Source organism: Rhinolophus sinicus, chromosome 1, assembly GCF_057876585.1.
Source record: "Rhinolophus sinicus isolate RSI-liver-muscle chromosome 1, RSI-T2T, whole genome shotgun sequence".
In the NCBI taxonomy this organism is placed as follows: Eukaryota; Metazoa; Chordata; class Mammalia; order Chiroptera; family Rhinolophidae; genus Rhinolophus; species Rhinolophus sinicus.
Genome location: NC_142501.1, coordinates 124,679,124 through 124,693,927, shown reverse-complemented (window position 1 = coordinate 124,693,927; position 14,804 = coordinate 124,679,124). Strand labels below are relative to the sequence as shown.

The following is a 14,804-nucleotide window of genomic DNA, read 5'->3' as shown; positions in this document are numbered from 1 at the left end:
ACTACTGTAGAGAGAAGTACACCACTGGGGTTCCAGACCAGCTGGAGGAGTTCAAGAGATCAGTTTATAGTAGCTATTATTCTGGTCTGCCGTCGTAAAAGATCTGCCCCTTTTCAAACTGTCAAACTTCTATTCATCCCTCAAAATCCAATTCAAATGCTACATCTCATTAAAAACCTTCCAATTATCCAAATTGGAATTGCTTTCTTTCTCTGTTCAGTACAGAGCAGTCATTAAGCACATGGGACTGCCAGGGTTCCAGTCTTGGCTTTGCTGCTTCAGCATGTGAGATGCTGCATATCTGGCCTAGACAGAGTGCCTAATAAATAATATTTACTGTGACATTTGCATTCATGCTTTCAAATATACACATATGCCTCCTCCATTAGAACACAAACTCCTGGGAAGGCAGGGGCCCCTCTTACTCTAATTTCAAAACACTTACAGATTGCAAACCACTTCCGCTGCTAATACCTTTGTCTCCCTAGACCATCACAAGACTGCTAACTGGCCTCCTGATTTCTGCCCATGCCCCTTTAGTCTCCCTTTAGTCTACGCCAAACGCAGCGACCAGAATATAATCTTCATAATTGAAGTGATGACACTGCGCCTCACTCTGCCATGCTGCCACTGCCGCTGCGATGTTGTCAGTCAAAGCCCTGCGTTATTCAGTCCCGTGGCACCTCCGGCCTCATTCCTGCTCCTGTTCTGGGCAGCTCCCGTCACAGTGGTCCCCTTGCTGTTCCCTGAAGGCTCCAGGCATGCTCTTGCTCCAAGCCTTTGCACTGGCTGTTCCCTCTGCCTGGGACTCTCCTCTTCCAGCTATCTGTGTGGCGTATGTCTTCACATGCCCCAGGTATGCCTCAAATGTCACAGTGTGCTCTTCACCCTTTTGAAAATGGCAACTCGCCTACCTTCATTTCTGTACCGTTCCCCTTACTTAATTTTTCTCCATTGCACATATATCACCTATTCTATATTTTATGTGTGTATCATCTGCCATGCCAACAGAATAGAAGCTCCAGAAGATCAGACAGTTGTGACTCTTGTTTTGATGGCACCCAAGAGTGCTTTCGTAGGAACTCAGTATTTGTTAAAAGAATGATTTTCTTTCTTCACCTGCTACAGCACCGCGTACATTGTAGGTATTTAATATGCATTTGTTAAATTGAACTCTTTTACCCTTAAAAACGTTCCTACATTACTTGGCTCTTCTTATGAAGGCACATGGAAGCATAGTAAAGTGCATAACTCTAGAATCATGCAAAACCAATTACTGAATCAAAGCACAAAGCATCTTGTCCCAAGGGAACTTTCCTCCCCAGGAAATTCTTCAGCTGCATGGCCTCTGTGTTTTCAACACCAGGAGCAATATCAACATCTGGGTGCTAACTGACCATGGCTGGGGCCTGAGTTCCCTGAGGCAGACAAGAGCAGGATACTGGTGGGGGAAATCCCTGAACTGGGGAAATTGAGATGTGTGTGTGCATAGAGGTGTGAAGTCATGAAAAGGTCAGCCACCTTTTCATTGTTGAGTCTGCCTACATTTCTAAGTGTATCAAGCTGGGGATTGAGGTGGCAGATTAAAGTGGTTCAGAGATCAAACAGGGATCAAAAGTAAGAACAGCACAGAGTAGGAGAGACAGACATAGGTGAGCAGGACGGCTCTACAGCTCACTGAGGGAAATGTGCATATTCCCACATGTGTAGCGAGGGCCCTCCTAGACACGTGTGCTGGGATTAAATACTCTCATGCAAGGACATGATGAAGGGCAGGCATTTAAGGCCTCCCATTTTCCTGTCAAAGTATGACTATCTTCCCTCCCCTACTGGGGGCTGATGAAAACGCCCTCATGTGGTACTACATTGTAATGACATTTCAAATTTTCCCTAAAGCATAATCCTACCCTAAAATCTGTGAACCCCAGACCAGCAGCATCAGCATCACCTGGGAACTTGTGCGAGATGCAAATTCTCAGGTCCCACCCCAGATCTACTGAACCAGAAACTCAAGAGGTAGAGCTGGAAATCTGCACGTTGACAGGTTCTCTGCTAAAGTTTGAGAACAACCACCCTAAGTGACAAGTGTCATGAGAAAGAATGCAGCAGGGTAACTTAATAGAGACTGGCAGGGTGGGTGCTATCTCACTCAGCAGAGGGCTCTCTGATGAGTGCCACTTGAGCAGTTGAGGTCAGCATTAAGGACGGGGCTATGCAGACATGGGGGTGGGGGGGCAGGCAGGAATAGGGGTTTGAATCCAAGCAGAGAGAACAGCGTGGGCCCAGTTCCTGAGGGGGAGACTGTTGGAACAGCCAGAGGCCAGCAGGGCTGGGTGTATGCACAGCTTCTCTGTAGTCTTTGATTTATATATATTTTAAAGTCCTTACATGGTTACCATGTGCCTTTAGTTATACTGAAAATTCCTTAAACACCAGAAACAGATTTCATATATTTTTTAAATAACTCACCAAGGCACTATTAACAGTGCCAGAAACTGAATAGATTCTTAAATACATACATAGATGAATGGAGGGGGGGAAAGAAAGAGAAGTGGGTAAAACTTGTGGGGGGAAAAAATGAAGGATTTATTTTTATCACATTTAGTGTTATATTACTGGGAGACATTTAGCCGGAGATGTCTGAAAGCCAATTAACACTTTGGAAAAATTCTGAAAGTGAAATCTTGGTGGGATACAATATCATTTTTAATGACATTACCAAACTTTTGAGAACTCAAACCTAGCATGAAGAAAATAGGACCTTTTCTTGACGGGATACAGTTAAATCAGTTAGATGCCAAACAACTTTCATCTGCTAAATTTGAGGATGGGGCTTGGGAGATGTCAAACAGAGAGGCAGTAATGGAAGTTGAATCTGAACCAGGGGGTTTTAAATTTCCCCTTGCAATGCGCAGAAACCAAGTCGATACACTTGTGAAGGTTGAAGAGGCTAGAATATAACCAAGTTAAAATAAAAAGAAAACTTGACGAACTTAATTTGCTGTCTTAAAGAAACACTTTTAAGTCTGTGACAAATTCCATAAGCCCGACTGTCCCCTCAAATGAGAAAGGAAGGAGAAAGAAGAGTATCCTGAACTTTAGTTTGATAGGGCTGCCGTAACAAAGTGCCACAGACTGAGTGGCTTCTTAAACAACCGAAATTTATTTCCTCACAGTTCTGAAGTCTAGAAGTCTGAGATCAAGGTATCAGCAGGGTTGGTACTTTCTGAGGCCTTTCTTTGTGGCTCGTAGATGGCCATCTGCTCCTTGTGTCCTCACATGATCTTCCCTCTGTATCTGTGTCCTAAACTCTTCACATAAGGACACCAGGCATATTGGATTCGGGCCCACCTGAATGACCTCATTTAACCTTAAGTACCTCTTTAAAAGCCTTATCTCTAAACACAGTCACTTTCTGAGGTACTGGGTGTGGAGACTTCAACTTGTGAGTCTGGGCGACACAATTCAGCCAATATTGACGGCTAAAAGAGTGGCTCAGACTGACAAGAACTGAGGCACCAACATCCTGGTGGTGCCTCAGGGCCCGCCTGCTGTCATGCTCAAAAGCTTCTGGATGCAGTGAATCCTTGGTGGTCCAGACAGGACCTCGTTTCCTGACCCCAAGGTGGCTTAGGTGCGATCCCAAATCACAGAGCTAACCTGAGAAATCTGGACGGGAAGTGACCTGAACCCTTCACTAACTCCTTTACCTCAGAAGACATACGTCTACGATCTAGCAATGCAGAATGTGTGGTGTGCCTTCCTGTGTTCTTACACTCCTCCTGAAATAGAAGAAGCTGCCAAAAATTTCCGTTTCCAGATGTCAGCAAGCATCCCTCTGGAAGCCACTTCTAGGATGAGTACCAAGGATGGAGTTCTATTTGAGTGTATGACAAAAAGCTGGCTTGCATCTTAATATTTTGACTATTTCATAGACTATCCTTTAAAGCTGGTGCAAAAAAATGTGTGGGAACTCTTACATAATTAGATGGACATAAAGAATTATATTTTAAAGTCAGTTTTTAAAGAATTAATAAATTAACTTGGCAAAAAACTTTTAAGTGTGCAATAAATCTTGCATTTACCAAAAAAATAGCAAGACACAGTCAAGAGATTTTAGGTAGAGTTTTCCTAGCAAAGTGAAATAAGAGAATGATAAACTAAATCTTTTCCCATAAGTAGTTTAGGCACATTTTGATCATGTCTCTTATTCTAACCAAACCATAGCAAAGCACATTAAAGTATGTCATCTGAATCTAGATATTTCCAATCTTATTCCTGCAGAGAGTACAGAATAACAGCTGGTGTTATTAGAACATATTAAAAATTAGAATTTTGTCACCATGGGAGAGATTCCTTCTCTAACTCTTTTTTGCCATTAAGCGTCCTACAGTGACCTGCCCCTCAAAATTTCCTATCCATCTGAAGTTACCCACCCTGCTGAGACACATAATAGCCAAGGACAAACCATCTGAGGTTCAGGTCAATTATCAAGACTATATCAACTCTTTCTACGTATCAGATTAGATCCATCAGAAATTTACAGAGTTCAAAAAACAAGGGCTTCATGCTATGCCCTTGGATTTTGAGGTTTTACTTAAAGATGTAGCTATGTGAAAAACCTTTTCATAAAACAACTGTTAAATACAACTGTTACTACATAATACAATGTCAACATTAAGATATAGGAGTTCTTGGGTTATAATGCTTTAAAACTTTTTTTTCCCCTAATGAGCTGGTATAAACCCCTTCTTAAATAATGAAATCCACTTGACTCATTACATTTCTCCTTTTATCTTCTTCTTTTTTTTTTTTTCTCTTGGCTGCAATTACAGCAATTATCCTTATCTTAATTTTTCTGGCACACATATTGTGCCCAACTGCTACTTCTATTAATTCTTATTTTAACGGCTCTTATATACTTTTATTGTTTTTGAATAAGCCAAATCAAATCTATTTTGGATGTAGAGAGGTATAAATAACAGATAAAACTTGCCTTACTTCCTTTCATGCTGTCTTATGAAACTTGATAAAAAAGTTATTTACTGAATAAGAGTATTGTTTATATCAGTAAAAAAGCATAGACATCATCTAGGTGTCTGGGTTAGGATGGGGTATCATGGCTGTGGCAGAGAGAGAAAGGAATATTTCACAATGGCTTATTGGCGGATTGATTTTCTGAAATGGCTTTGGAAATTAAACCCCACAATCCCATAACCAGTTATTTAACCTCATAGCTCCAGCTGCAGTACTGAAATGTTTTATGTTAACTTTATGGAAAGGTGACCTGAAATCCAGGTTTAGCAATATCCAGCTGTAAAGGAAGAAAGATAAACAGCAGAACCCAAGCCTTCTTCCGAGACTACGCATTGTTACCCAACTACCCAACGACGATGCTACAAAATAATGGTGACTCGGGGAGGGCTCCGACTTTTGAAATCAGACAAGTCTTCTATTTACCTCTGTTGATGCTTTTCCTACCAAAGTAATCCCAGAGATATTGGTAAAGGCCATTGACCGCCTTAGGTGCCTTATTAATTAAACGATTTCTTCAAAGTCCGAGGAATCCATTCTAGAGGTTCATCCCAGGAATTTTAATATTTAATAGTAAGAGATTTCAAAAGACATCAGACTAACTTGATTTGTGTTTTTTTTTTTACTTTGCTTGTTTTAAGTAAGCACAAACACATCAGGAGCCTACACAATCTTTTATAAGAACATTCTTTCTTCCTAGTGAACTGAGAGCCATGTGGATAAACTTGAATACGCCTTCTCTCAGAAAACATCACATACGTATGAAAATCCAAGCTTATAAAGGAAAATCGGGGGTGATTACTTGTATCACAACAACTGTTTCACTATACCAGAGGATTTCTTGAAATATCCCTTTCAGTTGTTAATTCCCAACCCCGAATCCATTTTTCTTTTCTTAAAGATTGACTCAGTTTACAAAAACTACCTTTCATTCATTACAGTAAGTGCTAGAAAGGTAAGAGGTAATCTTTTTGACTCACCTAATACAGCCAAATTAAAGTCCTCAAGAACTCCTGTTGTACAGAAAATTTTTGGTAACTTTCTTCCTCTCTCTTTTTCTCCTCTCCTTCTTTCCTTCTTCCTTTTCTCCTCCTCCTCCTCCTCTTCTTCCTCTCTCTCTCTTTTCTTCTCCCATTCCCCTGGTCTATTTAATGTTTTTACTGTGCATGTGTGTGTTAGCACTTTAGCATAGCTCATTTTTCATATGAAATATTATATGAAATTGCAATATTTATAACAGAGAAAACTCCACAGAACTCCAGAGTTCTGAGGAACACAGTCTGAAAACCACATCTCCAGTTCATGGCCAAGTCTCTAGAAGTCATCCATCTGTACCTAACGGTACTTGTCCTGTTTTCTGAAACATGCAGACCAGGCAATGCTATAATTTCTACAAATACAGTAAATCATATCCCTTGTATCAGTCAGGGCTCAGTAGCAGAGAACTGAGCTAGTTTACGCAAATACAGATTTACTCAATGGCTTGCAGATTCATCGGGCTGATTTCACTGTAGAACTGGGACATCACAGAACTCTTTTGACAAAGAGGAAGCTTCCTGCCACCTTGGACAGCTGTGACTCCAAAGCCATACTGTCTTGAGCAGGAAGCTGCCGGTAGGTACTATTGGAAGGTCAGGCCACATCTGCACCCTCAGTACTAGAAAAATGGATGCCTGGCATCCCAATTCTCAATGTCATTAAGCTAGTGACAATGCCCTTGGATCTTGGCAAATAATGCTGAAGAAAACCCAAAAGTCTCCACAAATGTCTTGGTTCCTATTTCTGGAATGCAGTGCATTTGCTATTCCAGAATGAGTCTGCTTTCCAGCCTTGGCAGTAAAGGAAGACAAAGCAGGAGGAGGCTGGAGTGGACTATGCCATCCAGTCACCATATCCACCTCCCTCCATCCCCTTAGTTTGCATGCTAGAGAAAATACTCTGACCTTTCTTTGATAGCAGGCTGAAAAGGTCAGGAATGCGCCCCAGGCCTACTGACCTGCTAGGAAACCCTCTTCTGTAAATTTTTGCTTTTAATATTACATTTCAATCACTATTAGTGCTTAGAAAAAACAAATTTCATAAATGTTTCAATTACTCTATAAAAGCAACACTGCTTTTCACTTGTCTGAAAGTTATTTCTTTTTTTAACTGTCCAAGGGATAAACATCACACTCAAGTGGTCTATTAAGAGTCTTACAGTCTTTGCTCATAACCCTTCTTGGCTTTCCACGTGGTAGATAGAGGTTTCCTCAATCCTTTGCTCCAACCTCCTACCCACCTTTGTGCACAGGAGGGAAGATTCTAGCAACCACGAACCTTTTGTTCCTCAAAAAACCCCTATCCCCGTACCCCCGGGAATGGACACTATCACTGTTACCACCTTGGAATAAAAGAACAGCCACACAGATGCTCTACAATTCACATGCGTGGGGAAAGTTCTCCCCCAATTACTCTAACATTTTCCCAAACCATTTAAAATCATTCTTGCTTGTTGACTCTGCGATTTTAAGAGACATTTGTTATAGAAATGGCAATACTTCTGGTCCCTGGGCTGGTTATTAAGGGAGGTCTCTTTTTCTAAGTCTCACACCTTATACAAAAATTAACTCCAAATAGATCATGGACGTAAGTGTAAAATACAAAACCATAAAACTTTTAGAAAAACAGTAAGAGCTATTATTCAGAACCTTGAGTTTTATGAAGAGTTCTTACATGACACCAAATGCACAATCCATAAAAGGGAAAATTGATAATAGTGGACCTTATCCAAAAGACCCCATTAAAATGATGAAAAGACAAGCTAACCATTCAGAATATGGTCAACACAGGCATCTGGCTACAGAGAGAAGGAAGTGCCGCTGCCTTTCTTGTTTTTACATGAGTTTTATTTTCAAATTCCTTACTGCACACAGAAGGGTGGGAACGTTTTGTGGCTACTCTTTCCCCACGGCTGACTGTGGAGCAGCCAGACAGCAGCCCCGCTGATGGTCTGGTCACATTCCAGACAAGCATTTGTAAGACAGCGATAATTAAAAGGCAACGACCCCAGCATTGAGACCCAGACCTAATATCAGCAGGGCAGTTTCTCATGGAAATTATTTCTAAAACCAAATTCTACCCCAAAGGGGTTTGTACTTTATTTTGTAGATTTCCTTTCTCCTAATTGTCTCCATTTTCACTAAAGAGAGAGGGAAGGAGACAGGGTATAAATTCTACCAAGAAGAATTTCATTTGGGCTGCGGATGGGTGGAGTGGTCGGGGCACCCAGCATTCGGCAGAAGTAAAGATTTAGAGGTGTAGATCATTGGAACCTGGTCATGTTATAAATCAGAGCCACTGAGCACATTTGTTTCTTGACTTTTGTGCTTGGTAAACCTCAGGAATGACTAGTTTGCCCTCAGTATCAGGACTCGTGTGCTCTGCTGCCGTTTCCTCCGGCCTGCAGTGCCAGAACACCTCTCTCTCTAAATGAGAAGCTTACATCCTGCATGGAGGACAGCATCTGAGGGAGAGTATTATATAGACACCAGTAAATCCTAAGTTCTCTGTTCTAAACCACACCTTGCGGCTCTCCCTTCTCTCTGCTCCATGTCTCCTTACAGACTCTGTGAAAGCACCCAGCCTCCCTGTGCTCCTCCCATCCCCTAGATATGCTAAACTAATAGAACGCAGGAATCAGTCAAGTGGGAAAATAATTAAGCAGGCAGGTTTATCTCTAGGCACAGACTGCCTAAAGTGAGGGGACTTTTCATCCCCTCCAGGGAGTGGGAGTGGATTGAGGATCCACCCTCAGGGTGCCCAGGCCTCCCCCCTGCATTGCCTGAGCTGGGGAAGGTCTCAAGTGACACACTGCACATGTGCAGAGGCAAAGCCTGGGAACTGGGCTTTCCCTACTCAGCCTCTTTCCGGGCTGTGTGGGGACAGGCCACAGAAGTGGTATGTGACCTTCTTGGGGTGACACGCGGGGCAAACACTAGGGTGAGGCGAGTGAGACACTTTCTCCAGGTGCAAAATTTAAGGGGCCCCAAAATAGTCAGTAATCAAGATCAATAATAATTTAATGCAATATTTTTAAAAATCACAATTAATGCAAAAATCTATGATGAACAAACTACGAAAATTTTAAATAAAGACAGGATCAACAGGGCTTTGGAAGAGATCTTAAAATTCTGTGGATTAAGTTAAAATAACAATATACAGATACTAAAAGATACCCTGCTCTTCCTAGGAGCCCATGTCTGAGTATTTGATAAAGCCAGGCACACAGGGGTTTTCCTGAACACAAAGCTGAATGAGGCCCCTGGCAGGGACACCGTGTTTAGACTCTCCCTGACTCATACTTTCCTGTTTATTTCCCATTCTGGCTCAACTGAATTACTCCACAAGGCCAGGTGCAGCAGGGAGGACATTCTGAAACAGGCCACGAAGTGGAGGTCAAGGGCAGCACCAATCCCGCTACCCCAGTGCCAGCGCATGTTCTGGAACCACGGCTCCCCTCCAGTGGACACACTTCTCATCCCTCTCTTTTCACTGTGTTCCTTTGTTTCTAGCGAGGAGTTGTGAAAAATCACAGGCCAAAAGCCCCTCATGGAGTTGGAAGAATATGGATGCACTTTTTAATCTGCTGTGACTCTGTGTGTGCCAGAACTTTCCAGCAAGGTGTACTTAGAGGAAAACTGAGTGTTTTGCAAAAGGGCAGCCACCCTAAGAGCAAACACCAGCCACACGCAGCAATTCCTAGGGCAAGGTGCCGCGAGCTCCTGCGGCCTCTCCTCCCGGAGGCTTGCTTCCTGAGCGCTGCCAGTGTCCACCTGCACTGCCAACTGCACTTGGCTGCCCTGGGAAGTTCCCGCCTGCAAGACAAAGGGCCCACTGTCCCACAGGCTCAACATTCCCCAGGTATGGGGACAGGCACAGAGGCATTTATTCTTATCTTCCATTTATTTTGCAAAGCACAGGCTGTCTTTACAGAGACCTGAACCTCACTCATTTCCTGCAAAGCACAAAGGAGAAATTCCATTTGTTAACTGGCTCCTCTGGCTTCTGCCTCAAGGTGAGCAGGTGAGTTTAAGTGAGCACAGAGCTAGCTCCATAATCCAGATGGAAAGCTCCAGCCTGGTGCTAGTGGGGCAGTCTGTGTCATCCTGACACTGTCCTGGCTGAGTCTGCTCCTTGGAGTGTATCACATCCCGGCGTGCCCCCGCCTTCATTTGTAAATGAGGCAATAGGGACTGGAGGCCTAGACTTCCTGCTTCTACAATTTAATTAATTATGTGACCTCAAAAAAAAAAAAAAAAAAGAAGATTTTCTGTGGCTTTCTTCTCTCATTTGTGAAACAAGGACCCTGGGTCATTAAGCTAAGATGAAGTATACAAAATTTAATGTTAAAAATTAATATTGATAATGCAAATAATAATAGAGTTTGGGTTCTTTTGTTTTATTTTTTTTAGGACAGTGTCTGTTCTCATTGTCATTTGCAACTGAAGACGTAAAATCAGATGCCACCTCACATCTTTCTTCTCTTTTCTTTTTCTCCAAACAAGGCATTTGCTAGGTTTTGTGGGGCAGCATTCAGCTGTCTTCTGCAGGGACCAGACCCTGAAGCCTTTGTTGCACTGACCCTGTTCCTGTCCCCTCATTCTCCTGACCCCATCTGTCTGCAAACACAGGTACCAAGTGTTTGTAATGGCAGGTTAAGCATAGGAAACACGAGCACAACTGGCAAAGAGTTCCAAGTTTTCATAATCTGTACATTTTGTTAAAGGGCCAGGGAAAAAAAAAGCAGAGCAGGACAGAAAGTGAATATCCAATAAGAGAAAGCACATGATAAGTGGTAAGGCAGAAAGAGGGAATCGTCCTGTTTTTCTTAAAAGCTTGTTGAGAAGAAAAGCTGTGCCAACCGTGTGCCAAGCCCCTCCATCCTTTCGTGTGGTGGTGGCATGAACAGCCTTGAGTTTACAGCTTTTACTAACAGTCATGGAAGTTTGGGCCCCACTGTGCCTCTTCTTCCTGGAGCCATTCAGACCCCCCACCCCCACCCCGGACTGCCCAACAGTGGCGTGGGGCTGCTGCAAACCCATATCACAAGGCTCATAATGCAACTGTCCAGACTCCTGAGACGGGGAAGGGGTTCCTGAGAAACGACACCCATTCTGCAGTCTGTCCTCTGCTATTCCCTACACCAGGAGCTTAGTTAGGCGAGTACTGCTAGCCTCTTGGCTTGAGTGGCTAACCCCAGCCAGGTCTGAAAGGGCCCAGCCGAGAAGACGTCTTCGATTTGCTGCTTCCCCAGCAGGCAAGTCTTCATGCTTGATGTTCAATCAACAAAGTGTCTCAGTACTTGTGTTTTTACACATCAAGATCAACTTAACATTCGGATGCAGGGGTATGTGTTCAGAAATACAAGAATACACACATGCTATACTAAAGGAGCATCAGAAACTGCTTTTTGAGGCTCACCCAGAGATCTTTCTTTTGTCTGGTTGGTCGACCTCACCACCGGAAGGCTTGCTCGAGTCCGGCTGCCTCTGGAAAAAGGACTTGGAACTTCTCCCTCAGACATGGCTTCCAAAGAATCACCAGAGGTCTCTGATAGATGCTCGACTGGGTCGCCCAAATTGGGAGGTTGAGGACTGTGAGACAATTTGGGGCTTCTTGTCTGCAAAAGGATTTGAAAATGGGAAAACAGACTATTATTAATTATGCTGAAAACATTTTCAATTTATCAAGGTCTGCCAAGCTACAAACAATATAGCAAGGGGAAGTTTATCAGAAGGACAGGATAGAAAGAACTAAAGACCCTTCAGAACTAAAGACGCTTTAGAACTCTTTAGTTCTTTAGAACTTAAGAACAAAGTGGATCAAAGTGTCAGTTGTGAAAGCTACTGAAAAAAAAACGTATTGCCCCTGAGTATTCCATTAAGACTTTCATCACTGGACGTCTACTGTATAAATGCCATTTTGAACAAGGAGTTGAGGACAAGCCACATTATAGGAAAGAATGATGGCAAATCAATTCCTTTTGCCAGACAAATTCTAACAGTTACCACAACAGATGGGATTGTACACATTTATATACAGCCACGTGCCCTGTAAGGATGTGTTGGTCAGTGACGGACTGCATATATGACAGTGGTCCCACCAGATTATAATAGCATAGGTGTGTAGTAGGCCACGCCCTCTAGGTTTCTGTCAGTGCACTCTGTGATGTTCGCACAATGACAAAAACCACCTAACGACACAGTCCGCGTATCCGCATCATTAAGAGGTGCGTGACTGTTTACCTAAATGTATGATGCACTTACACCAGAGTACACTGAACACAACCAGTCCTTTAAAGTCTCATGTCAAGACTATTTCCAAAATCAGTCAACCAGAACGGTGAGGGAGATATTTACATTACAGCTGAATTTTTCTTTAGAGGCACAAATCCCATAACTAAGATCGTCTCGCTTTGGTTATTACCTCTCCAATCAGCAGAAAGTATCTATAATAACTCACACATACAAAATATGTAATTGAATTTCTCTCTCAGTTGTCTATATTGTAATGGCAGGAAGCTGATTCCTTGACCATATACTACCAGTTGAGCACTTTTGGAGATGCAGAAAAACAGACATGTTGCCTGATATCAAAGAGTTTCAAAACTAATCAGTAAAATTACTGAAGGACAACAAATAACACAAGATATTGTTTAGTTAGATGTAAACTATGAACTGTGTGGTATATCCATTCATCCTTTCAACAGACACCTTTCTGAGCACCCACCATGTTCCAGGCACTGTGCTAGGAACTGGGGACAGAATTATGCACAAAACAGACATGATCTCAACTTCATGGTGCTTACAGTCTAGTCAGGGGACGACACTAAAGACAAATTAAAAGTGCAATAAGAGAGTGTAACCCAGATGGTGGTGGTGGTGGTGGGAGGTAAATATGGATGTAGGGTGGGAAAAGCATGTAAACTGTAATCTCAAGAAACAGGGAGGTTGGGAGGAAGGGGCAAACCACAGGGGATGGATGGAAAGCAGGAAAGCCATTCCAGATAAAGGGAACAGTATATGACAAATCCCTGAGGCAGCAGGAAGTGGCAAGCACTGGAGGCTTGGTGGGGCTGGGGTCCAGCAGAGACCAGAACACACACAGCCTTGGTTGGAGTCAAGGTGAGAATTCTCAACTTGACTCTAAGGTACCTGAACAGCATTGAGGTACTTTAGGCAGGTTTAAAAAGATCACTCTGGCTATTATGCAGAAGCTGTAGATTATACATGTGGAAGTTCAGAGAAAGGGAGTCAGTGAAACTGGGGAGATTAGGCCGAATGAATGCATTATCTCAGCTTTCCCCTCTTGCACCACTCACTTGACTTGAATTACATGATTCCAGGAACCTTCCAGAAGGCAAACACATCTGAAATAATCAGGTGAGTTTTCACTTAAATGGCAGAGGTGCAAACGGGCTGATGGTAGGATATAGGAAATTACACACACACACACACACACACACACACACACACACACACACACACACACACACACACTGGCAGTGTCCCTGGTAGCATTCCTTCATTCCCTTTAAGTCTTCCTAAGGAAGCCAACGCGTTCTGAAGTTAAGCACCAAAGCACTTCACTCTCAAGGCAGGACCAGCTTCGTGGGTATACAGCCTGGGCAGTCACACAGGGCCCCATCCTTGAAAGGGTTTCGTGCCTGGTTTCATGCTCTGCTGTTGTCTTGAAATTCGTAACAAGGGACACTGAAAATTGTATAGCTGGAACCGCCTCAAGGCTTCGGCTCCAGAACTCTTTCAGCAATGGCCAGATATGCCTGGTACTCTAGGGGAACACTTTCAGGTATGATGATCAGCTTCTTTCCCATCCTTCCTGCTAGAAGTCCAAGGACATCCCTCTCAGCAGTAACGCTAATGCATCATCCAGACACTGGCACCTTGCTACACCTCTCACGACCTTTTCATAGGCGGAAACAGGAGTAAGGTCAGAATCTAGTCCCCTGAGCTGGGATGTGGCTTCGGGGACATGGTCAACCTGGGTGTGCCATAGGAAGCTCTCAGCTCAGATTACATGCTGATATCATGGCCAGAAAGGACAGCTAAATTGTGTCTTTACGTTAATTTTTTCTGTGCAAGCCCCTAAAGTGGTTTATTCCCAGATTTATTTCTCGTGAAGCCTTCTTCTGTTACAGAGCTTGGCATCTGGCTCTGGCACTGTTGAAGAGTATTATTTGACTGGAAAAATCAACTCCACATTACTGCCCAGCTCACCAAAATTTACATAAATTCATATAGTCCTCAATGAAGTTATGTTGAGCAATGAACCTAGTTACTATGCTCAGAATATCAAGCTAAGATGTCCTCATCCCCATCCCTGACCTTTTTAAAAAAAGACATTGTTTAGCAAAACAACCAAGAAATAATATTACTTGAAGTAACATGGCTTCATTTACAACCTCTGCTGTTTAGGTATCTTTGCCTACAGCAGACAAAATACATTCGATGAGTGGTCATTTTCCATTGCAAAAGGCAATAATCCTTGAAGAATAGCAAAAGTAAATTTCTACTTCTTGTTCAGGGTCATCATGGTGGTACTAATGTATAAAAATAAAGATGTAAGGGCTCAATCTTTTTTTTAAACTTCCTGTACACAGCTACTCAGTTCCAAATATAAATTGCTTCTCTTGTTTTTATGTCATTCACTTCCTCCCTGCAAACCATCACTGCATATTAGCAATCTCCTCACATGGTACCCTACCCTCAGAT

The 14,804-nt window shown here is 42.9% G+C and overlaps 1 protein-coding gene across 25 annotated transcripts in view; it reads right to left on the bottom strand.

Moving 5' to 3' along the window:
* KIAA1217 (KIAA1217 ortholog) overlaps nt 1–14,804 on the bottom strand; it is a 753,165-nt gene that overhangs the window by 133,988 nt on the left and 604,373 nt on the right. For all 25 annotated transcript variants that reach the window (XM_074324916.2, XM_088789215.1, XM_088789195.1 and 22 more), the window contains one exon: nt 11,494–11,692. In XM_074324916.2, coding sequence (XP_074181017.2) covers nt 11,494–11,692 — 199 coding nt within the window. The remainder of the gene's footprint in view (nt 1–11,493; nt 11,693–14,804) is intronic.